This window comes from Myxocyprinus asiaticus, chromosome 6 (assembly GCF_019703515.2).
Source record: "Myxocyprinus asiaticus isolate MX2 ecotype Aquarium Trade chromosome 6, UBuf_Myxa_2, whole genome shotgun sequence".
NCBI classification, from domain to species: domain Eukaryota; kingdom Metazoa; phylum Chordata; class Actinopteri; order Cypriniformes; family Catostomidae; genus Myxocyprinus; species Myxocyprinus asiaticus.
Genome location: NC_059349.1, coordinates 23,831,388 through 23,855,180, shown reverse-complemented (window position 1 = coordinate 23,855,180; position 23,793 = coordinate 23,831,388). Strand labels below are relative to the sequence as shown.

The 23,793-nt window shown below is 39.0% G+C and overlaps 1 protein-coding gene across 2 annotated transcripts; it reads left to right on the top strand.

The window, feature by feature from the left end:
* Positions 1-859: 859 nt before the first annotated feature.
* On the top strand, positions 860-22,961 carry LOC127443205 (major facilitator superfamily domain-containing protein 12-like). 2 transcript variants are annotated; one of them, XM_051701803.1, is made up of 11 exons: positions 860-1,514; positions 1,601-1,811; positions 1,935-2,058; positions 15,059-15,265; positions 15,486-15,578; positions 15,983-16,075; positions 17,774-17,944; positions 18,179-18,273; positions 18,389-18,519; positions 18,676-18,717; positions 19,839-22,961. In XM_051701803.1, exons 1-11 carry the CDS (start codon positions 1,244-1,246, stop codon positions 19,913-19,915), a joined length of 1,515 nt encoding a protein of 504 aa, XP_051557763.1. In that variant the 5' UTR covers positions 860-1,243; the 3' UTR covers positions 19,916-22,961. The 2 variants fall into 2 exon arrangements, with proteins under 2 accessions (XP_051557763.1, XP_051557762.1); XM_051701802.1 differs by having other exon boundaries at positions 861-1,514; positions 18,676-18,774; positions 19,839-22,960.
* The last annotated feature ends 832 nt before the right edge of the window (positions 22,962-23,793 follow it).

The window sequence follows — 23,793 nt, the reverse complement described above, 5'->3', positions numbered from 1 at the left end:
ATTTATTTCTTATCAAGAATAGCACGGGCAAGGTTAAGTAGCCATTCGAGTCCTCTTTCGTTAATATGCACTCATTTACTGAGGCTCTTTACAGAACTGCTGGTTTTCTTAAAGTGACAGTACCGATTTTTAGCACGTGTTCTACAAATCAATGTAAATACTTTTTAATCTGTATAATCATGATGCAATAAACATGTAACAATTTAGCAATATATCATATTTTTTGATAGAATCTAGTTTTTATGAAAAGCTAAAATGTGACCAAAATGATGAAAAACATATAAAATATAATTTGTAAAATTCATATTTTCGTAATGTACTTAGAAGGCCTGAACAGCGTCAGCTGGGAGAGAATTTCTTTCATTTGTAAGCAAAATGGACATTATAACTTATATATATACCCATATGAATCGATATCGAATCAGAATCTGAATCAAATTCAATTGAGAGCTTATGAATCGGAATCAAATCAGGAAATCTGTAGCAGCGGCCAGCACTATATTGTTATATTATATCGAATTATATTCTAAAATTGTATGATGAATTAGAAAAGAATGCAAATCAGAAGCATTTTCACTTGTTGCCTGTGACTTTTGGACCTCACATACAGTCTGTTTACTGTATGTGAGGGGCACATTGCATGACAAATAAAGGTAGCCTACTTGCCAGTATTGTAGCTCAGATATCACCTGTCTTTCTGTACATGACCTTTACAACGCAAAGTCTCTAAAACAGCGAGAACACAAACTAACAAGTTACTCATTCAGAGTATCTGAAAGAACAATGCCATTCTCAAACTGATCAAGTGACAACGAATCAGCGTAGAATCTGCTTGGATGAGGGCGGGGCTTAAGCACGTCATCACAACACAATAACAAGACGCTTGACCACACCAGATTTATTTACACTACAAATCTCCAACATAGACCGCGCGGTGCATGATATTTACAATTGTAAGGTAAATATCACCTTACCGGTGTAAGGCTGGATCTATGGAAGTGAAAGGTAAGATAGATTTTCATTTCGCGCCTCCTCCGTCGTGACTCATTTACCAAGTCAGCTGACTTTGGGTCAAACCCTGAGGAACTGACTCAAGCGAAAATGATGGACCGAGCCTTGAACTTCACACAAGACTTTTTCTTCTTGTCATGAGGAAGCCGGTGCTGGAAAGGACGAGATGCTGAAGCGGATACACAAAGATATGCACATTTTAACGACTGGCAATTGATTGTATTGTTGTATCATGTCGGACGCTTCCGAAAACTCGTTACCCGCTTTGAAACGGTTGAGTTATGCGGTGGGCCACTTTCTCAACGACCTGTGTGCCTCTATGTGGTTTACATACCTGCTGGTGTTTTATCACTCAGTGTTGGGCTTTCAGAACGCGAATGCCGGTGTGTTGTTGCTGGTGGGGCAGATAGCAGATGGAGTGTGTACACCGCTTATCGGCTACGAGTCTGACAGGACACCCGGCTGTGGCTCTTATGGAAAGAGAAAGACGTGGCATTTAGTCGGTGAGTCACCTAGAACTTAAGATGTATCTAATGCATATTAAATGTCAATGCATTTTCACCTGTTCTATATGTCTTCCCCCACATAGGAACCTTTAGCGTTTTGCTGTCCTTCCCATTTGTATTTAACCAGTGCCTGGGCTGTGATCTGAACACTCCACAGTGGGTCAGTCTCACCTACTTCACCCCCTTCATTGTGATCTTCCAGTTTGGATGGGCAGCCACCCAGATTTCCCATCTGTCCCTCATTCCAGAGCTGGTGTCCTGTGAGCATGAAAAAGTGGAGCTCACTGCATACAGGTAAACTCATGCAGCATCATGTAATGATCAACCAGTCTCATGATGGATGTGCATGGAGGACTTTGCCTGGGCTTAGACCGCTATATCTTGGCTTTTAAATGTATTTGGGATTGTATCCTTCAGGTATGCCTTCACAGTTATAGCCAACATCACAGTGTATGCAGTGGCCTGGCTGATGTTTCATTTTCAAGGGGATGACCCCACCATTACAGACAACCTCGGCCCTGCTGACATAGCTGTTTTCAGAGTGAGTGCTGCTAAATAATTTTTTTTTTTTTAACAAACTGAAGGTTTAGTAATTTAAAGCAGTCTTGCCAACCTTTTTTTGCTGTTAGTACCCCTACAGCTCCATCAGTAAGGCTCAAGTACCCCTTCAAAAGCTAAATAGCATTTATATTTATATATATATATATATATATATATATATATATATACTGATGAGCCAAAACATAATGACCACTCACAGGTGGAGCGATTAACATTTCTCCTAACAAGACCACATGTCAAGGTCTGGGTAGATTAGATGGTAAGTGAACAATCAGTTCTCGTAGTCAGCGTGTTGAATGCAGGAGTAAAGACCTGAATGACGTTGACAAGGGCCAAATTGTTCTGGGTCAGAGCATCTCTGAAACGGCAAGGCTTGTGGAGTGCTCCCGGACAGCAGTGGTGAGTACTTACTGACAGTGGTCCGAAGAGGGACAAACCACAAACCGGCGACAGGGTGTTGGGCGCCCAAGACTATCCCATCTGGTCCGAACCGACAGAAAGTCTACTGTGTCACAAGTCACAGAAAATGTTAATGATGGTTAAGGGAGGAATGTGTCACAACACACAGTGCATCGCACCCTGCTGTGTATGGGGCTACGTAGCCTCAAACCGGTCAGAGTGCTCATGATAACCCCTGTCCACTGTCAAAAATGCCTACAATGTGCACGCGAGCATCGGAACTGGACCTTGGAGCAGTGGAAGAAGGTCGCCTGGTCCGATGAGTCCTGTTTTCTTTACATCACGTGGACGGCCGTGTACATGTGCACCAATTACCGGGGGAAGTGATGGCCCCAAGATGCACTATGGGAAGATGACAAGCCAGTGGAGGGAGTGTGATGCTCTGGGTAATGTTCTGTTGGGAAACCCTGGGTCCGGCCATTCATGTGGACATCAGTTTGACACGTGCCACCTACCTAAACATTGTTGCAGACCAGGTACACGCCTTCATGGCAGTGGTATTCCCTGATGGCATTTGCCTCTTTCAGCAGGATAAACCGGCCGGCCACACTGCATACATTGGTCAGGAATGGTTTGAGGAACATGATGAATAGTTCAAGGTGTTGTCCTGGCCTCCAAATTCCCCAGATCTCAATCCGATATGCATGCTGTATTGGCAGCATCAGAGGACCAACAGCATATTAGGTCATAATGTTTTGGCTCATCTGTGTATATACTATATACGTATATACTGTATAAGTCATGTATGAGTTTTTAATAATCAACAAAAACAAAACCAGGCTAAATGAGCCGTGAAATGCATGTAGGCCATGCTATATACTACACATATTTTTAGGCCTGCATGTTTATTGTTTACATGTACAATTTGTACTATTTACAAGTCTTTTCTAGGAATGGGCATTTTGAGTATTTTTGTAGTCACACATAAAAAACAAGTAATCGATTACTTGAAATTTAGAATTTAAGTTCAACCTTCAACCTTTGAACATGCTTTTCTTATGAAAAAATGAGCACTATGCATAAACAACAAGATATAGATTCAAAAATGAAAAAACAAAACAAAAAACATTGTCACTCACACAGATAGAAGCATACATTCTTCTGAACAAGTCTTCTGATGCTATATAATCACTTTAAATAAGGGTTTCTCAGACTTTTTTTAACCAAGGACTTCTTTCATAACCCAAATTGTTTGCGGACCCCCGTCCCACCACCACCATCACAACAAATATTATATTATTTACTAAAAGTATAAAAATGATCTTAGTGCTTGCAGAAGAGCCAAGCACTGCTGTCCTGTTATGTGAGGCTTCTGTGTGCAAATTGTTTCAATTACATTTACTGTGATTGTACAGCAATTTACAAGTGAGGAATACAGCACAAGCGGTTCATATTAAAGAGCACATAAACACCATAAAATGAAGTTAGGGAGACAGTTAGTTGCTCAGTTTTTTCGTAAATTATTATAATTTCCTCCTAGTCAAAGCATGAGTTTATACATGAGTAAAGCACCATATTCTTCTGAAGAAAATAAAGAGTTGTGGATTGATTAATTAGCGTTTTTCATAAACATTAATACCACACCTAAATATTTATAATAATTAAACAACAGTAATGATACAAATAACACTGTTTAATCATTATTTATGGCGTCAAATTATTGTCATTGTTAACAGTAACTTTTTACCTTTCTGCAAATAAAAGGAAAGGGAAAATAAAAACCCTCATAAGGGCTCTCTCTTCCATTCAGCAGCAAGTGTGACACAATTTATGTTTACTTGAATGACACTTACTGAAATGAAAATTATATATACTACATAAGTACAATGAAATGACCAAACATTGGCCACTCTTAGACAGATGGTATGGTTAAAGTAAGGGTCAATGTGTCAGGAAATACATTATCGCATTTGACGTGAAGCTGGATTGCGTCAGTTGTCATATTATAGCTACTAACTTATATCACAGTGGCATACTTTATCTAGCAAGATGAATTAAAATAAGTACATTTATATACTGTACAGTCGGAAATGGGGACCTTGATAAGCCAGTGCTGGTCAGCTATTTCTTGTGAATATTCACCCTGATTGTGGTCGATATTACTTAAAATACACATTGTTTAATCTTTTCTCCTTTTTACTGGATAAAGCAACAGCTCCGTGTCTCAGTGTGTGATGGATATTGCCCAATGTCATCTGCAGAAACTCCTGTAAATAAGGCGTGTGAAAAGTAATTTCCCCCAGTCATCTTGAAGCCAGATTCATTCACCAATCAGAGAAGTCGCGGTTTCCAGGGAAATTAGCTGTTTTTTTTTTCCCACGCTTAAATTTGCGGTCCAGAATCTACAATTTTTTATATACTGTATATAGGCTGTTTGAATATATTGTTCAAAACTTCTATTATGGGACTTCCTGGTAAAATAAAGGTAAAAATAAAATAAAAAATGTGTCGTATTTTTATACTAGCTATATATTGAATAGTTTTTTTTTATTGCTTATTAGGTGATTACATTCACTATGTTCACAATTCGGGGATTTTTCACGGACAGCAAGATTTAGGTGAGAGAAGCAGTTTCAAAGGCACAAAGGAAAATCTAATTGCATTATGCAAGTAGTATTTTTAAAAGTCAAATATTTAAAGCTGAACGAGTACTCGATTAATCTGTTACTTGTGCACATCCCTAGTATTTACTTTGATATGTAGAACAAATGCTAAAACGGTACTGTCTCTTTAAGAAATCCAGCAGTTCCACATTTTGGTTTGGTTGAAATAATTTTAAAGCCCAAAGTATACTCCGGTTGTCCGCATGCGGCCTAGATTTTCTTGACACGCGCACAGTCCTCGTCTGTGCACATCTGTGCTAAAAGAGTATCACAAAGCAGTCATAGTGTGATACATTGAAAGCGTTCATATTCGCACGCTGTCAAAAGAGTATACTTTGAAACGCAACGTGGTCAACCGGACGCAATCCGATCCGGAAAGCAGAAAAGCAAAGTATACCTGGGCCTTAACAGAGTGGAGTGGCATGGCTTCATTATTATTATTAAATGTTTAGTTTTTGTTGTTTTTGATCAACAACTGACTGTAAAGAACAGAGAGGGCATTAAAAGAGTCATTATCAATGATGTGGATTTTACTCTCAACATGCAGTGAAAAGATCTTGGTGCTAAACTTTGCATATTAAAGAATCGATCTTGGGATTCTAAGAATGGATATCGAGACTCTTTAGAACACAGTGGGTGAATTTTTGAAGAATATTTTGGCCACTCATTTATGCTAATGTGAGTGAATGAGGACTGGGGATGTCAAGCACCAAAATAAAACAAAAAATCACCATAAAGTATCATAAAATGGGTCCCTGCAACTCGTGCAATATTCGTCTAAAGTCATTTTCGGTTAACTTTATGGTTAAGTAAGCTGCAAAAAAGTCCTCAATGATGTGGTGTGAGAAACCGATGTGTATATACACTGATCAGCCACAACATTAAAACCAGCTGCCTAATATCGTGTAGGTCCCCCTCGTGCCGCGAAAACAGCTCTGACCCGATCTGCCCGATTCCAGCCTTGCTGAAGCACCCCCAGATCTTTACCAATCCTCCATCTGGTCATCTAATGGTTAGACGGAGACCTGGAGAGGCCTTCAAGCCACAGTGTCTCGCACCCACTGTGAAATTTGCTGGATCGGTGATGATTTGGGTGTGCTTCAGCAAGGCTGGAATCGGGCAGATTCGTCTTTGAGAAGGATGCATGGATCAAGCGATGTACAAGGTTATCCTGGAAGAAAACTTGTTTCCTTCTGCTATGACAATGTTCCTGAGGATTGGTTTTTCCAACAGGACAATGCTCCATGCCACACAGCCAGGTCAATGAAGGTGTGGATGGAGGACCACCGGATAAAGACCCTGTCATGGCCAGCCCAATCTCCAGACCTGAACCCCATTGAAAACCTCTGGAATGTGATCAAGAGGAAGATGGATGACCACAAGCCATCAAAAAAAGCCAAGCTGCTTGAATTTTTGCACCAGGAGTGGCATAAAGTTACCCAACAGCAATGTGAAAAACTGGTAGAGAGCATGCCAAGACGCAAGAAAGCTGTGATTGAAAATCAGGGTTATTCTACCAAATACTGATTTCTGAACTCTTCCCAAGTTAAAACATTAGTATTGTGTTGTTTAAAAATGAATATGAACTTGTTTTCTTTGCTTTATTCGAGGTCTGAAAATACTGCATCTTTTTTATTTTAACAAGTTGACATTTTCTGCAAATAAATGCTCTAAATGACAATATTTTTATTTGGAATTTGGGAGAAATGTTGTCAGTACTTTATATAATAAAACAAAAATTTTACACAAGCACATACACTGGCGGCCAAAAGTTTGGAATAATGAACAGATTTTGCTGTTTCGAAAGGAAATTGATAATTTAATTCACCAAAGTGGCATTCAGCTGATCACAAAATATAGTCAGGACATTACTGATGTAAAAAACAGCACCATCACTATTTGAAAAAAAGTCATTTTTGATCAAATCTAGACAGGCCCCATTTCCAGCAGCCATCACTCCAGCACCTTATCCTTGAGTAATCATGCTAAATTGGTACTAGAAAATCACTTGCCATTATATCAATCACTGCTGAAAGCTATTTGGTTCATTAAATGAAGCTTTACTTTCTCGTTGTCTCGTTTCGAAGGCTGCGTCCTCCGGAGGTCGCATTTGTCGGCCGCATACGTCATTGAGGCTGTCTTGTTTCAGAAAAGTGAGTAGGACACTGAATGCAACCTTCTTTCATGGGAATTTGGAGGATGCAAGAGGTGTATCCTTCGTGGGCACTCACAACCCACAATTCTTTGCTTCAATGGAAATTAACATAATTTGTCTAAATAAAATGACGCCAATGTGCTCAATATGATGTTCAAATGTAAGTAATGTTCATTCCCAAGTTGAAGTACCTCAGTAGATGGGTGTAGAGTATATACTATGTATAATTATAGTAAAATATTAATAAAATAAAGTATTATAGACTAAAAGTACACCTGTAAAATCTATTTTCTTTTCTCTCTACATCATTATAACTCTCCTCATACATTCCCTTCCAAAGGGACTTTGTTCCCTTCTCACTGAAAGCGCTTGTGCTTGTTAAAGAGTGGCTTACTGTCATCGCAACCATGTTACTTTACGTTTCTGTTTGTCCTATGAAGGCCATCTCGTTTAAACAAGGCTTGTTTAAAGGAGGACACTCGGTATACTGCAGCCTTCAAAGGACGCATCCTACCTAGTGCGCAGCCTTCAGACGAGACGCAGCCATTGTCTTTGTTTTTTTGAGTTGCCACAGTATGCAGTAGACTGGCATGTCTTAAGGTCAATATTAGGTCAAAAATGGCAAAAAAGAAACAGCTTTCTTTAGAAACTCATCAGTCAATCATTGTTTTGAAGAATGAAGGCTATACAATTCTTGAAATTGCCAAAAAAAAAAAACAGAAGATTTCATACAAAGATGTACACTACAGTCTTCTAAGACAAAGGACAACTGGCTCTAACAGGGACCGAAAGAGATGTGGAAGGCCCAGATGTACAACTAAACGAGAGGATAAGTACATCAGAGTCTCTAGTTTGAGAAATAGACGTCTCACATGTCCTCAGCTGACAGCTTCATTGAATTCTACCCGCTCAACACCAGTTTCATGTACAACAGTAAAGAGAAGTCTCAGGGGTGCAGACCTTATGGGAAGAATTGCAAAGAAAAAGCCACTTTTGAAACAGGAAAACAAAAAGAAAAGGTTAGAGTGGGCAAAGAAACACAGACATTGGACAACAGATAATTGGAAAAGAGTGTTATGAATCTTAACCCCATTGAGCTTTTGTGGGATCAGCTAGACTGTAAGGTCTGTGAGAAGTGCCCGACAAGACAGCCACATGTATGGCAAGTGCTACAGGAAGTGTGGGGTGAAATGACACCTGAGTATCTGGACAAACTGACAGCTAGAATGCCAAGGATCTGCAAAGCTGTCATTACTGCATGTGGAGGATTTTTTTAAAGAGAACTCTTTGAAGTAGTTCAAGTTTTTCAAATTGTAATAGTAATTTTTCATGTTATTAATGTCCTGACTATACATTGTGATCAGTTGAATGCCACTTTGGTGAATAAAAGTACCAATTTCTTTCTATAAGAGCAAAATCTGTACATTATTCCAAACTTTTGGCCGCTAGTGTACCTATTAATAGTAAATCCAGAGAAACTATTATATATATATATATATATATATATATATATATATATATGACACACACACACTGATCAGCCACAACATTAAAACCACTGACAGGTGAATAACATTGATTATATCGTTACAATGGCACCTGTCAAGGGGTGGAATATATTAGGCAGCAAGTGAACAGTTAGTTCTTGAATTTCATGTGTTGGAAGCAGGAAAAATGGGCAAGCGTAAGGATCTGAGCAACTTTGACAAGGGCCAAATTGTGATGGCTAGATGACTGGGTCAGAGCATCCCCAAAATGGCATGTCTTGTGGGGTGTTCTTGGTATGCAGTGGTTAGTACCTACCAAAAGTGGTCCAAGGAAGGACAACCGGTGAACCGGCGACAGGGTCACGGGCGCCCAAGGCTCATTGATGCACGTGGGGAGCGAAGGCTAGCCTGTCTGGTCTGATCCCACAGAAGAGCTACTGTAGCACAAATTGCTGAAAAATGTAATGCTGGCCATAATAGAAAGGTGTCAGAACACAGTGCATCGCAGCTTGCTGCGTATGGGGCTGCGTAGCCGCAGACCGGTCAGAGTGCCCATGCTGACCCCTGTCCACCACCGAAAGTGCCTACAATGGGCACGTGAGCATCAGAACTGGACCATGGAGCAATGGAAGAAGGTGGCCTGGTCTGATGAATCACATTTTCTTTTAGGTCATGTGGATGGCTGGGTACGTGTGCGTCGTTTACCTGGGGAAGAGATGGCAGCAGGATGCACTATGGGAAGAAGGCAGCCCAGTGGAGGCAGTGTGATGCTCTGTAATGTAATGTTCTGCTGGGAAACCTTGGGTCCTGGAATTCATGTGGATGTTACTTTGACACATACAACCTACCTAAAATTGTTGCAGACCATGTGCACCCCTTAATGGCAACGGTATTCCCTGATGGTAGTGGCCTCTTTCAGCAGATTAATGCACCCTGCCACACTGCAAAATTGTTCAGGAATGGTTTGGGGAACATGACAAAGAGTTCAAGGTGTTGACTTGGCCTCCAAATTCCCCAGATCTCAATCCAATTGAGCATCTATGGGATGTGCTGGACCAACAAGTCCGATCCATGGAGACCCCACCTCACAGGACTTAAAGGATCTGCTGCTAACGTCTTGGTGCCAGATACCACAGGACAACTTCAGAGGTCTTGTGGAGTCCATGCCTCGAATGGTCAGAGCTGTTTTGGCGGCACGAGGGGGACCTACACGATATTAGGCAGGTGGTTTTAATGTTGTGGCTGATCGGTGTGTATATATATATATATATATATATATGTTTTTCAATTGCTTCACCTTTAATTTGGTAAAAGTGCCATTTGTTTTGCTTTTATTGTGCTGAATTGAACCTCTGATCATTTCATCATTCATTTTAAACAATACTTCACTTGTGACCCAATGAAATAAAAATAGGTTTAAATAGATTTGTTTCATTAATGTCTTTTAGCTTTGAGGCCATCTACGTCTTAATACAGTGCATCCGGAAAGTATTCACAGCGCTTCACTTTTTCCACATTTTGTTATGTTACAGCCTTATTTCAAAATGGATTAAATTCATTATTTTCCTCAAAATTCTACAAACAATACCCCATAATGACAACGTGAAAGAAGTTTGTTTGAAATCTTTGCAAATTTATTAAAAATAAAAAACTGAAAAAAAAAATCACATGTACATAAGTATTCACAGCCTTTGCTCAATACTTTGTTGAAGCACCTTTGGCACCAATTACAAATACTCAAGTCTTTTTGAGTATGAAGGTTACTGATCAGAAGGTCGGGGGTTCAAGCCCCAGCACCACCAAGATGCCACTGTTGGGCCCTTGAGCAAGGCCCTTAACCCTATCTGCTCCAGGGGCGCCGTATCATGGCTGACCCTGCACTCTGACCCCAGCCTAGCTGGGATATGTGAAAAAGAAGAATTTCACCATATATGTGCAAATGTATAATGTGTGATAAATAAAGAAAATTATTATTATTATATTATTATAATTATGCTACAAGCTTGGCACACCTATTTTTGGGCAGTTTCTCTCATTCTTCTTTGCAGGACCTCTCAAGCTCCATCAGGTTGGATGGGGAGCATCGGTGCACAGCCATTTTCAGATCTCTCCAGAGATGTTCAATCGGGTTCCAGTCTGGGCTCTGGCTGGGCCACTCAAGGACATTCACAGAGTAGTCCCGTAGCCACTCCTTTGTTATCTTGGCTGTATGCTTAGGGTCGTTGTCCTGTTGGAAGATGACCCTTCGCCCCAGTCTGAGGTCCAGAGCGCTCTGGAGCAGTTTTTCATCAAGGATGTCTCTGTACATTGCTGCATTCATCTTTCCCTCGATCCTGACTAGTCTCCCAGTTCCTGCCGCTGAAAAACATCCCCACAGCACGATGCTGCCACCACCATGCTTCACTGTAGGGATGGTATTGGACAGATGATGAGCGGTGCCTGGTTTCCTCCAGACATGATGCTTGCCATTAAGGCCAAAGAGTTCAATCTTTGTTTCTCATGGTCTGAGAGTCCTTCAGGTGCCTTTTGGCAAACTCCAGGCAGGCTGTCATGTGCCTTTTACTGAGGAGTGGCTTCCGTCTGGCCACTCTACCATACAGGCCTGATTGGTGGAGTGCTGCGGAGATGGTTGTTCTTCTGGAAGGTTCTCCTCTCTCCACAGAGAAATGCTGGAGCTCTGTCAGAGTGACCATCGGGTTCTTGGTCACCTCCCTGACTAAGGCCCTTCTCCCCCGATCGCTCAGTTTGGCCGGGCGGCCAGCTCTAGGAAGAGTCCTGGTGGTTCCAAACTTCTTCCATTTACAGATGATGGAGGCCATTGTGCTCATTGGGAGCTTCAATGCTACAGACATTTTTCTGTACCCTTCCCCAGATCTGTGCCTCGATACAATCCTGTCTCAGAGGTCTACAGACAATTCCTTGGACTTCATGGCTTGGTTTGTGCTCTGACATGCACTGTTAACTGTGGGACCTTATATAGACAGGTGTGTGCCTTTCCAAATCATGTCCAATCAACTGAATTTACCACAGGTGGACTCCAATCAAGTTGTAGAAACATCTCAAGGATGATCAGTGGAAACAGGATGCACCTGAGCTCAATTTTGAGTGCCATGGCAAAGGCTGTAAATACTTATGTACATGTGATTTTTTTTTTATTTTTTTTTTTTTAACAAATTTGCAAAGATTTCAAACAAACTTCTTTCACGTTGTTATTATGGGGTATTGTTTGTAGAATTTTGAGGAAAATAATGAATTTAATCCATTTTGGAATAAGGCCATAACATAACAAAATGTGGAAAAAGTGAAGCGCTGTGAATACTTTCCAGATGCACTGTATACTTCTTAAAGTTGACAAAAACAAGTGTATATACATTTAAAGCTAGAGTATGCAATTTATACCAGAAGCATTTTTTGTTATACTGGTTGAAAGTCTCTTTGCATCCTGACAGCAATCAATAAATTAAGTGCCCTGATACCAAAAAAAAAAAAAAAAAAAAAAAAATCCATTATCTGTGGCAGTTACAGGCCGGTAAAAGGCCCATCCAATCATTTAATTTGGCCCAAATGCAATGATTGGATGGCCTACCTGTCTAACTACGTACCTGCCTACCTCTGCGCACTCTGCCCATGTACTCAATGGCGTAAGTTGGGGGCGGGACTATCTGACTGTTTGAACAGCTGCAGGCAAGGGGTGTATTCAGAAAGCTGATTTAAAAACAACGTTTATTTTTGCAATTCCGTTCGGTGGCGCTAGTGTCGCAGAAATTACATACTCCAGCTTTAAAGGAATAGTCCACCCAAAAATTATAATTCTGTTATAATTTTTTCACCCTTATGACTTTTCAAACTAGTTTGTCTGTCTTCTGCGGAACACAAAGATATTTTCATAGATCTATTATGTGTTATATCCATACAATGCAAGTCAATGGGGTTCAACACTTCCAAGCTCCAAAAAGGACATAAAGGCAGCATAAAGGTATTTCACATGACTTGAGTGGTTTATTCAATGTCTTTTCAAATGATACGATTGGTTTTGGGGTGAGAAACAGACCAAAATGTAACTCCTTTTTTTTTACTATTAATGTTGACATCAGCATTGTCTTTAAATTGTCATGACAGAAGCTTGATTACACTTCCTTGCACTTGATGCGTGCACAGAGCATTGTACACTTGGAAGTTCTAAAAATTTGTATCAAATTAACTACGATATGCCGATTAATTAATATAATTAATTGCATGTATCAATATTTGCCAGGAAAGGCCACCCAAATTAAAATAATTCAATAAATAAATGTAAATAATCATATTTAAATAATTCTAAATATAATATTTATATAAAAAAAAGAAACGTCCTCTCACATTCAACTGCTTTTATTTTCAGCAAACTTAACATGTGTAAATATTTGTATGAACAGAAAAAGTTTCAACAACTAAGACATAAACTGAACAAGTTTCACAGACATGTGACTAACAGAAATGGAATAATGTGTCCCTGAACACAGTCAAAAGTAACAGTCAGTATCTGGTGTGGCCACCAGCTGCATTAAGTACTGCAGTGCATCTCCTCCTCATGGACTGCACCAGATTTACCCCTCTCTTTCACCAAGGCACTTGCAAGTTCCCGGACATTTCTGGGGGGAATGGCCCTAGCCTCACCCTCCAATACAACAGGTCCCAGACGTGCTCAATGGAATTGAGATCCGGGCTCTTCGCTGGCCATGGCAGAACACTGACATTCCTGTCTTGCAGGAAATCACACACAGAACGAGCAGTATGGCTGGTGGCATTGTCATGCTGGAGGGTCATGTCAGGATGAGCCTGCAGGAAGGGTACCACAAGAGGGAGGAGGATGTGTTCCCTGTAACGCACAGCGTTGAGATTGCCTGCAATGACAACAAGCTCAGTCCGATGATGCTGTGACACAGTGCCCCAGACAATGACGGACCCTCCACCTCCAAATCAATCCCGCTCCAGAGTACAGGCCTTGGTGTAAGGCTCATTCCTTTGACGATAAACGTGAGTCTGACCATCACCCCTGGTGAGACAAAACCACGACTCGTCAGTGAAGAGCACTTTTTGCCAGTCCTGTCTGGTCCAGCGAAGGTGGGTTTTTGCCCATAGGTGACGTTGTTGCTGGTGATGTCTGGTAAGGACCTGCCTTACAACAGGCCTAGAAGCCCTCAGTCCAGCCTCTCTCAGCCTCTTGCGGACAGTCTGATCACTGATGGAGGGATTGTGCATTCCTGGTGTAACTCGGGCAGTTGTTGTTGCCATCCTGTACCTGTCCCGCAGGTGTGATTTTCAGATGTACCAATCCTGTGCAGGTGTTGTTACACATGGTCTACCACTGCGAGGACGATCAGCTGTCCTTCCTGTCTCCCTGTAGCACTGTCTTAGACATCTCATAGTACGGACATTGCAATTTATTGCCCTGGCTTCAACTGCAATCCTCATGCCTCCATGCAGCATGCCTAAGGCACGTTCACGCAGATGAGCAGGGACCCTGGACATCTTTCTTTTGGTGTTTTTCAGAGTCAGTAGAAAGGTCTCTTCAGTGTCCTAAGTTTTTATAACTGTGACCTTAATTGCCTACCCTCTGTAAGCTGTTAGTGTCCTAACGACCGTTCCACAAGTGCATGTTCATTAATTATGGTTCATTGAACAAGCATGGAAAACATTGTTTAAACCCTTCACAATAAAGATCTGTAAAGTTATTTGGATTTTTACAAAATTATCTTTAATATACAGTGTCCTGAAAAAGGGACATTTCTTTTTTTGCTGAGTTTATTTATTTAGTTTTATATAATATTCATTATTGCGGTGCGGGGGCACGATTAATTGCGTTATTTTTATTGTTTTATGCAAATAATTAATCGCACTTAACACGTTAAATCAACAGCCCTAATATAAACACATTATACATTTAATAAATATTTTGTTTGATATGTATGTTTGAGACTGCATAAGGGTGAGAAAAGATTGGGAGAATTTTTTTAACCATTGTCAAAAAATGTCCACCTGCTAGTCCTTTAAAAAAGTGGGGAAGCCATTTTTCAGGAATTTTGGTGGTTTCGAAGAGGGTGGGGTTTGCTTCTGTCTCGATCAATGCCTTTGTACTCACTTTTTGCTGCATGTAATCAAGAGCTTATGGTTGGCAACTGTTTCCATCCTTCTCCTATTGAGGTTTACCTAGCAGGCTGTAGCATCTAGGTCTTGTGAAACCTAATGGGACAGTTCTGATTGCTGTAGATGGTAATATGTTATCTCTTCACACAGAATTTAAGTCTCATAGTGGTGGGCATTGGAGCACTGTTCTCGCTGCTGTTTCACCTGGGCACACAGGAAAAGGGAGCATGTCCCAGTCAGGAGGAGGATGGGTCCAGTCCTGGGGAACGCCAACCTCTTCTCAACAGCTCCACTGTGGCCCCTCCCACCAATCTGCTGCAGTGGCAGCATTGGCTAAGACAGCCATCATTCTACCAGGTTAGCATACATTTAACTGTTACTTTTCAGTAGCATGTCATTTAATGTTCTGCTTGTCTAAGCTTATCTGCATAGTGTATTGAAGCTATCACTAAATCACTGTGGTTTGCCAGAGCTAATGTTAACAAAGTAATAAAATGTCTATTGTAACTGGCTGTCAGAACCCACTTTTGAAGTTAATATATCTCATGTATTTTTTTACACCCTGTACCGTTATTAGGTGGCTGTGCTTTACATGTCTACCAGACTGATAGTGAACCTGTCACAAACATACATTTCCATGTACCTCACTTATACACTACTGCTGCCAAAGGTAAGACAGCTACAGACCTTTATTCAGAGTAGCGTCATTTTTAATTTTTGAAGTGAATAAAAAACGAGGCTGCGAGGTATAGATGGCAAGCACTGCATGAAGCTGTATAAATGTCCAACAAACTTTCTATCTACAACTTTTTGTGTGAACTGAATGGTATTTTTTTTCCATGTTTTGTCAGTTGAATGATCAACACCAATTTAAACAACAGTACAAACCCATTGAAGAGACTGTATTTCTACTCCTCACAGTCTCCCTTTTACACCCATCAAAAATTAAATAAGGTGCTACTCTTAATAATGTCCATAGAGATACTCCACTGTATATACAGTTCAACAACAGATAAAAATTTATAAAAATTATTGTTCTTCACAGTGATCTCTATTTCCTCTTCTGTCTTGCAGAAGTACATAGCCACTATTCCCTTGGTCATGTATGTGAGTGGCTTTGCTTCCTCATTTATCATGAAGCCTCTTAGCAAACTGATAGGGAAATGCGTAAGTATGACTTTGCATTTGTCTCACTCATTTAGCTTTCCCTCAACTCTTACATTGCTTGAGGAGCCTAATAATGTATTCAGAGATGCAATCATTTATATACAAATGGAGCACCCTGGTGTTGACTACTCGACTTACCTTCTTTAAGGTATACTTCACCCAAAACTAAATATTGACATCATTAACTCACCCTCACGTTGTACCAAATCCATATATATGCCTTTATTTCCATTGTGGGACACAAAAGGTGATTATAATTATTATTTTGGCATGTCATAAAATATCATTGTTGATCGGTGTTATTTTATCGATACGTTTTTGAGGCATCGGTATATTAACATCAGCTGATATTTCATTTAGAAGCCCAATTTGCGTGATTTCCAATTCACTGTCATGTGACCTTCTGTTTAATGTAGTCTGGCGTAATAGCATTGGGAGACCACATATATAAATATTTATATATATAAAATTTAACTGAAGTCGGTTGCGGTCAGGACAAGGCAAACAAGTCCAAAATGTGGATCTAGTCACCATACACACAAGTTTTGAAGGTTTTTGTACTTCTTCAAGAATGAACCTTGACGTTGATGAGTTTGTAGGTTAGTGTATGAAACTGGTGTAACTGTGCAAACTGAAATTATGATACAATTTCTCAGTATTCAGCATTAAATACGTTTCATTCAATCTGTCAAACCACAAAAAGACACTTGTTACTAAAAAAAAAAAATTGTAGGCTATATGAAAGGTACATATAAACAATATATAATCCTGTAATGGCCAGAGTAAATAATATTTGTCCTTAGATTATGATTTGGGTTGAATTTAATGCAAAACCATGCAAGTTGAGTTGAGCTAGAGATGGGCCACTTCTATTAAAATTAATGGGAGAAATTGGAATGCCCAACGGTCATGGATTTTGGTGTTCCCTCATTCAAGCTGATAGGAGCTGCACTTTCATGACTGGAAATTGCTTCCTGAGAGCATTCCAAAGATGGCCGCCAGATTGTTAAAAAGCCTTTGGTTAAGCTCAGTGTAGAATTGAATGCAGAATTTTAAGCAGCCTCTAGAATTGGCGAGTGGCGGTGTGTGTGTGTGTGTGTGTACCTTTGGAGAAAATAACTGTTTTTGAATTTTAGAATGTGCCATGTTGTTTGCCAGACACGTCCGGTGTGCGACCCCCTTAAATTTACCCTGCAGCTCACACTTGACTGAAGTTGTGTTGAGAAATATGTTTGAAGAGACAAAGACTATTGTGTAACGAGCAGCCCTATTTATATCTGAAAAAATGCAGATATGCCGATAATCATCGGAAAAACTTTCTGATTATTGATGCGTAATCTCAAGCCTATTATTTATTTATTTACTTTTTTTTTTTTTTGTGAATGGAGACGGGGTCTGTCAAGCTCCAAAAGCACAACATTTTCATTTTTTGGTGAACTATTCCTTTAATTGCTTTGCTAATTACCACTTGGATAAAAGGCACCTCCCAAGGACCTCCTATAGCCCTGATCTTGATAATAATAATAAAAAAAAAAATTGTCTAGATTGTTCTCATCCTTTCAGTTTTCAGAAGACATTAAAATAAATGAAATTTTAAACAAAACATTAGACAATTCTAAGTATTGGAGGCCAGTTTAATAGAATGGAAGTGTTTTTGTACTTTATTTACACTAATGTTTCCTTGTTCCTTATTAATAGATGACCTATTTTTTGGGACTGCTGCTGATTCTTGCATTCTCCTATTGGGTGCTGCTGGACATACACATGGGAGACAAGGTGTATGGGGCAGCTGTATTATTAGGGGTGGGGTCAGCCACCATCCTAGTGATGTCACTTGCCATGACAGCTGAACTCATAGGAGATCAAACAGTGAGTGTTTTGTATATTTAGCCCTTCATATATCAGGGCTGCAAAACACAGTAAGAACAACTTTAACAGTAACGCATGACTGAAAGAGCGGGGTTGAAACTAAGAAAAGCAGGTGTTTGCAGAAGTGAAAATGGGCATATGCTTCAGAGAGGCCAGTTTCAAATGTGTAAAAATTATGTCTCAGGATGTTTAAACGTGTGCATGATTCTGATCTAATAATTTTTTCTCTGACAGCAAAGTGGGGCATTTGTGTATGGTGCTATGAGCTTCACAGACAAGGTTGCTAATGGTCTGGGAGTTATGATCATCCAAGCTTTGCACCCCTGCCGGTAAGTGTGTATACTTGCCTACTTGTATGGATATTAAAAAGTGAAGATAAAAGGCTGTTTAATGTTTTTAATGGTGTGTGTGTGTGTGTGTGTGTGTGATTTCTCTTTTATTCAGCACGATAGTATGCTGTCCAGCCTGCGTATGGTATTACCACTATGCCATGGTCATTGTCACTGGTGGAGTGGCCATTTTAGCAGCTCTCGGCCTCTGCACGATCCTTATCTGGCCCATAAAGATTGTTCACTGTAAGGAACGCAACACATCAATATATCTTTATCACTTTTCACACATGCACTTCCCCAGTGACCTATTCTCTCACTTTTATATGTCTAGAAATCTGTTTAATAGTGTAACTCTCTCACTTCCTTACCTTATGCATGACTTGCTATTTTGTATTTCAGTATCTGAGCGAGGTCATTCAGTAAACAGCAGAGACTTGAAGGGTGAGGGTCTCACAAACAATCAGGAATCAGAAGTAAACGACTTGGATCAACAAATGAGTAATTAATGATTAGTATAGTCAACCAGCTGCTGCTTACGCTTTTTAATAAAAGATTAAAGATGAACTTTAAAGTGATTGTTTTGCAAATTATAAAAGATTGATTGCTTGCAAGGCAGCAATGTATTGATATTCCTCAAACATGCAGGTTAGGGATTCGTTCAAAACTCCTAACCCTAACTAATTTTCGTAATTAATTCTACCACAACAGCTTAACCAGTCCATACAGTCCATTCAAACATTGTTTTGTTGATAATTTCAGTATTATGTGTGCTATCTTTATCTCCCATTGACTTACATTGATAGAATGTTTAGCATTTCAAATGTAATCCACTGTGATGTCATCCTTTTTGCATTTTGAATTGTAATTGGTCTTCTTTCTTGCATACACTCACTGAGCACTTTATTAGGAAGGCCTGTACACCTACATTTTTATACGATTATCTAATCAGCAGATCGTGTGACAGTAGTGCAATGCGTTAAATCATGCAGATACGAGTCAGGAGCTTCAGTTAATGTTCAACCATCAGAATGGGGAAAAATGTGATCTCAGTGATTTGGACCGTGGTATGATTGTTGGTGCCAGATAGGGTGGTTTGAGTATTTCTGTAACTGCTGATCTCCTGGGATTTTCATGCAGTCTCTAGATTTTACTCAGAATGGTGCCAAAAACCAAAAACACTGAGTAAGCATCAGTTCTGCGGACGGAAATGCCTTGTTGATGAGAGAGATCAACGGAGAATGGCCAGACTGGTTCGAGCTGACAGAAAGGCTGTACAATTACATTTGCTGTGGTCCCCCATTCACCGCCATTCAAGTTTAGCCAACTATGACAACTTCCACTTCGAAACGCGGACGTGTGAAAAGGGTCCATCAGATGTTTGATGTTTAATCGCATAGAAAACTTAAACTTACCTAAAACTTTATCACTACTCTTTTGCTGCCTTGCAAGCACTGGTACAGTATTTCCTCCAGGAAATGTAAATCTTGTTGTAAATGTAACATTTCGAGTTTGAATCACTTATAATTTCATTCACTGCTTTTGACTGCTCTCTGTTTTTGTAGATCTGCCTAAGGTGACTGGTCTTATGGGGTGTGATGGAGAAGACTCGGAGAGCTCTGAGCAGCCTTCAGTCATCTGAACACATGAGAGAGAAACAGCCAGCAGCCACAGATCTTCAGTTCAACTGGCTGACACTCGTGTCACAGTGTGAATTCAGATTAGGTTTTGGTTTAGAATGATCTTTCACGCAGGCCAGTATTTCCTCATGAAGTCTACAGAGCTGTCAAAACTTGATATGTGGGAGAATTTTGTCTGGTGAATGTGGTTGAAGAGATGCTGATGTCTTGTGCACACTCAAAGCCAAAGGTGTGGTAATTAGTTAATAACTCTCATCATTTCAATTATTGCTTCTCATTCCTTAGTTATCACTTAACCCAGCAGTCTGCACAAAACAGACAATTTATAAAGGGACTAACTTTGTTATGCACTGTATTTTTTTTTTTAATGTTTATAAATATCAAATATGCACATTTAGTTAATTAATTATATAATAATAATTATTTAAATCAAACCTTGAAAATAAGGGAAATGATGTATGTACCTGCCAAAAAAAGGTCTGCAAAACTATTAACGTTATCACAATTTATAATGCAGTAAAATGCACAAGTTATGAAGGATGCATCATTTCACTTCATAATCAAAAGGAATCCAACTAATTAACCTATAAGGGAATTTAGAAAAAGGGATGAGCTGACATTTTAATTATGGATTTAGAGCCATGTGTTGCCACCTCTGCTGTGAGATACTTGCTTTAAAAGGGACAAGAGACTGGTTTGCATCAAGAAGCTATGTTTAATGCATTATTATGTTTCTCCTATGTGAGACCATTATGTCTGACATGTTTTCTGTTCGTACAGTGTTCTTTGTGAACAGACATTTCTGTATCTCGAGTTGATACGTTGTAACCTGTCATTTACAACTTGTTACTCATTACCAATTTTGCAGTGTCAGTGCGAGTTAAGTGTACATCTGGTCACCTGATCTTGTGTGATGCCTGTGACTTTAAATGCTTAAAAACAAGTTGTCAAACTGAAATTATTTAAGTGTAGTCTGTTAAATTTGAAACAATCAACAAAATTAGAATGTTTTTAAAAGACCGTTATTGTGTACATTACTTTCGAAGTAGGCTACTTGTTTGTTATAGCTTTTAAATAAAACTGTTTTTTAAAGTAGACAGTGTCTGTCTTGAAGCATTAATGGGTTCTGCAAAATTGGGACTCCTATTATACAGAAATTGACCCATGAAAATATACATGTATTCAGTATAAATCCACACACGACTGAAGGATCATTATAAACAGTCTTACAAATGGGGCCTGCCATATGTCCCAATAAATGTCTTTCTTCATATTTTTAAAAAGTAAATTGCACTCATAAACCCTTGCATGTCAGAATTTATATTCCCAAGTGAAAAATCTGTCACATTTTAAAAAATGATTATCCAAAATCCCATGACATGGGTCATTGTTTTGTGATGATCTTATTTCCTATGGAAGAAGTGTGATAGACTAATCACGTATAGACTAATCTGCTCTGGTCAGGTAAATGATGTCATAGTGTCCTTGATAAGAGTGAGCAAGTGTTCAGAGACCATAATGGGGCAACACATGGGGGATTCTTGGGAGATGTGGTGCAATAACAATTATCCTGTTATGCAAAACTAAAACTAGGCCTATGCACCTATATGTTATGCTCATATATTCAGGCTTGCCTGCTATGTATAATTTCTCTCCCCAAGGGGGCACCCGAGTCAAAGGGGTGGTTTGCAAAACCCTCAGCTTTGGAATGTCTTATAATGCTTATGTGTTGGCTATGTGAGGTAGAATAAATAGTTAACAAAAAAATGACATTTGTGACATTATTTACACACCCTTATGTCATTCTAAACCTGTATGACTGATTTATTGTGGAAAAAATAAATGACATATTTATTAGAATCCTCATGCAGGTCTTTTCCATCCAGTGACAAAATATCTCATTTATTTTGAAAATAATGTCACGGAGGTTGACATGAGGGTGAGTAGATTATGACAGAATTTGGTGAACTGTTTTTTTTATTTTTATTTTGTGGGGATGCAAACAATTACATCTATTTTAAAACCTTGTGGAGTTCTACTTGTTAAATTACTTGGTTATTGACCACAGGTTAATTGTAATGCCCAAGAAAACAATGCAATTGTTCCAAATGCTTTGATATTTGCTGATGATGTCATTCTTTTCACTGGTAAAATAATTTAGGTAGTGTATGCTTGCCAAATGAGGGCTAATGGGCATGAATACTTGAATACTAATTTATCTAAAGCTGCAATTAATTCATTTATGTGAAACACATTTCAGAAATAACATTCTACGTTTATGATTTTCCAGATGCTTTTATCCAAATTACAGTGCAATTATTACAGGGACAATCCCCACAGAGCAGCCTGGAGTTAAGTGCCTTGCTCAAGCACACAAAGGTGGTGACTGTGGGGATTGAACCAGCAACCTTCTGCTTATCAGTTCTGTGCTTTAACCCACTACACCACCACCACTCCATAATTACCTCTCTCTTGTCATGTAGAACAAATAAATATTTATTAATAACATCTTTGTTGTAAAGCTTAGAAAATAAATCTAAAACACATGTTCAACTGTATTCTATTAAGGAGCAATTATCACTAATTGGAACAGCATTTATAGAAACCACTGTGAAAGCGATGAAAATGTGTCTTCTCTTTGAGTTTTTAACAATAAAGGTGTTGCATATAGATGCTATGTGATAGCACCCTTAGTATCAATAAAAATAAATCAATTATTGCCACCTTTTCAAAGAGTTTAAGTACTTTCAGCAATAACTTTATTGCATATTTTTTTGGGGACAAATTCTGATATGTGTGTAGATATATGTGAAAATATGAATCTTGGTTTTTCCCATTGGTTTAGAAATGAATTATTGCTGATACACATTAAAAACCTTTTAGTAAAACAGCAAGACATACATCATTTATTAGTTTCTGCCTCTCTCAGCTCTTAAAGCCTGCTGTGTAATTCAGACCAGAATCATGCTATAATCTGCTCCTCATTAGGGACAGATCTGTTTGCAATGAAGACAAAATCTAAGGGCAACCCCTTCTGTTCACTTGCTTTATTTGCATATTGAACCACAGGTCAGTCAATGTATTTCTGATATGATTTGTGAAATAACAATGGACTGCACCCTGAAGATCTGGAATGCTTGCTGAATTAAAATGTGTGTATCACTAATGAAGCCATTAGTCAATGTTTTCTTCCCTATCATAACATTTCTTTAAGAATTTCACCCTAATTTTCAAGATATTCTGGCATTGAATGGTAATTATATTTAATGTACAGAGGGAGCCTCTATGTTTCCCTGATTCAGCTGATTTTGTATTTTTTTTGTATAGAGTTTCCTGAACATTTATTATTATTATGTTGGAAATTGGTGCAACATGATTTGAGTTTAAACAAGTTTTCTGCCTGTTTAGATTAGCAAAATTACAGCATTAAATATGTCAAAAGCAAACTGACTATTTAATTATTTATTTATTTAAAAAAAAAAAAAAAAAGGTCTATTCTTCACTCAGAAGATTAAGAGACAATTGTGTGTAATATGAATTCAAATAGGTTCTCTCTCTTTCTCTTGCTTTTTGAACTTTCTCTTAATGGCCATTGGGTGGAGCCAGCATCTTCACATTTTACTGATGTATGATTTCGTGAGATGGTTAAGGTCCTAGAACGTGATGAAGATAATTCGGCCAGTCACTGCATTGTCTGAGATTGGTGTATTACACGCACCTGTAAATTTACAGTACCAATTTTAACATTCACATTTCACAGGTTTACACAGATAAAAAAATCTGCAAATCTGTCTTAATAGTGAGTTAGCTTGATTATTAGAGGCATAGTCTTTATTTTGTCTCACACCCCCTGTACAATAATGTTTCCTTGATTATGTAT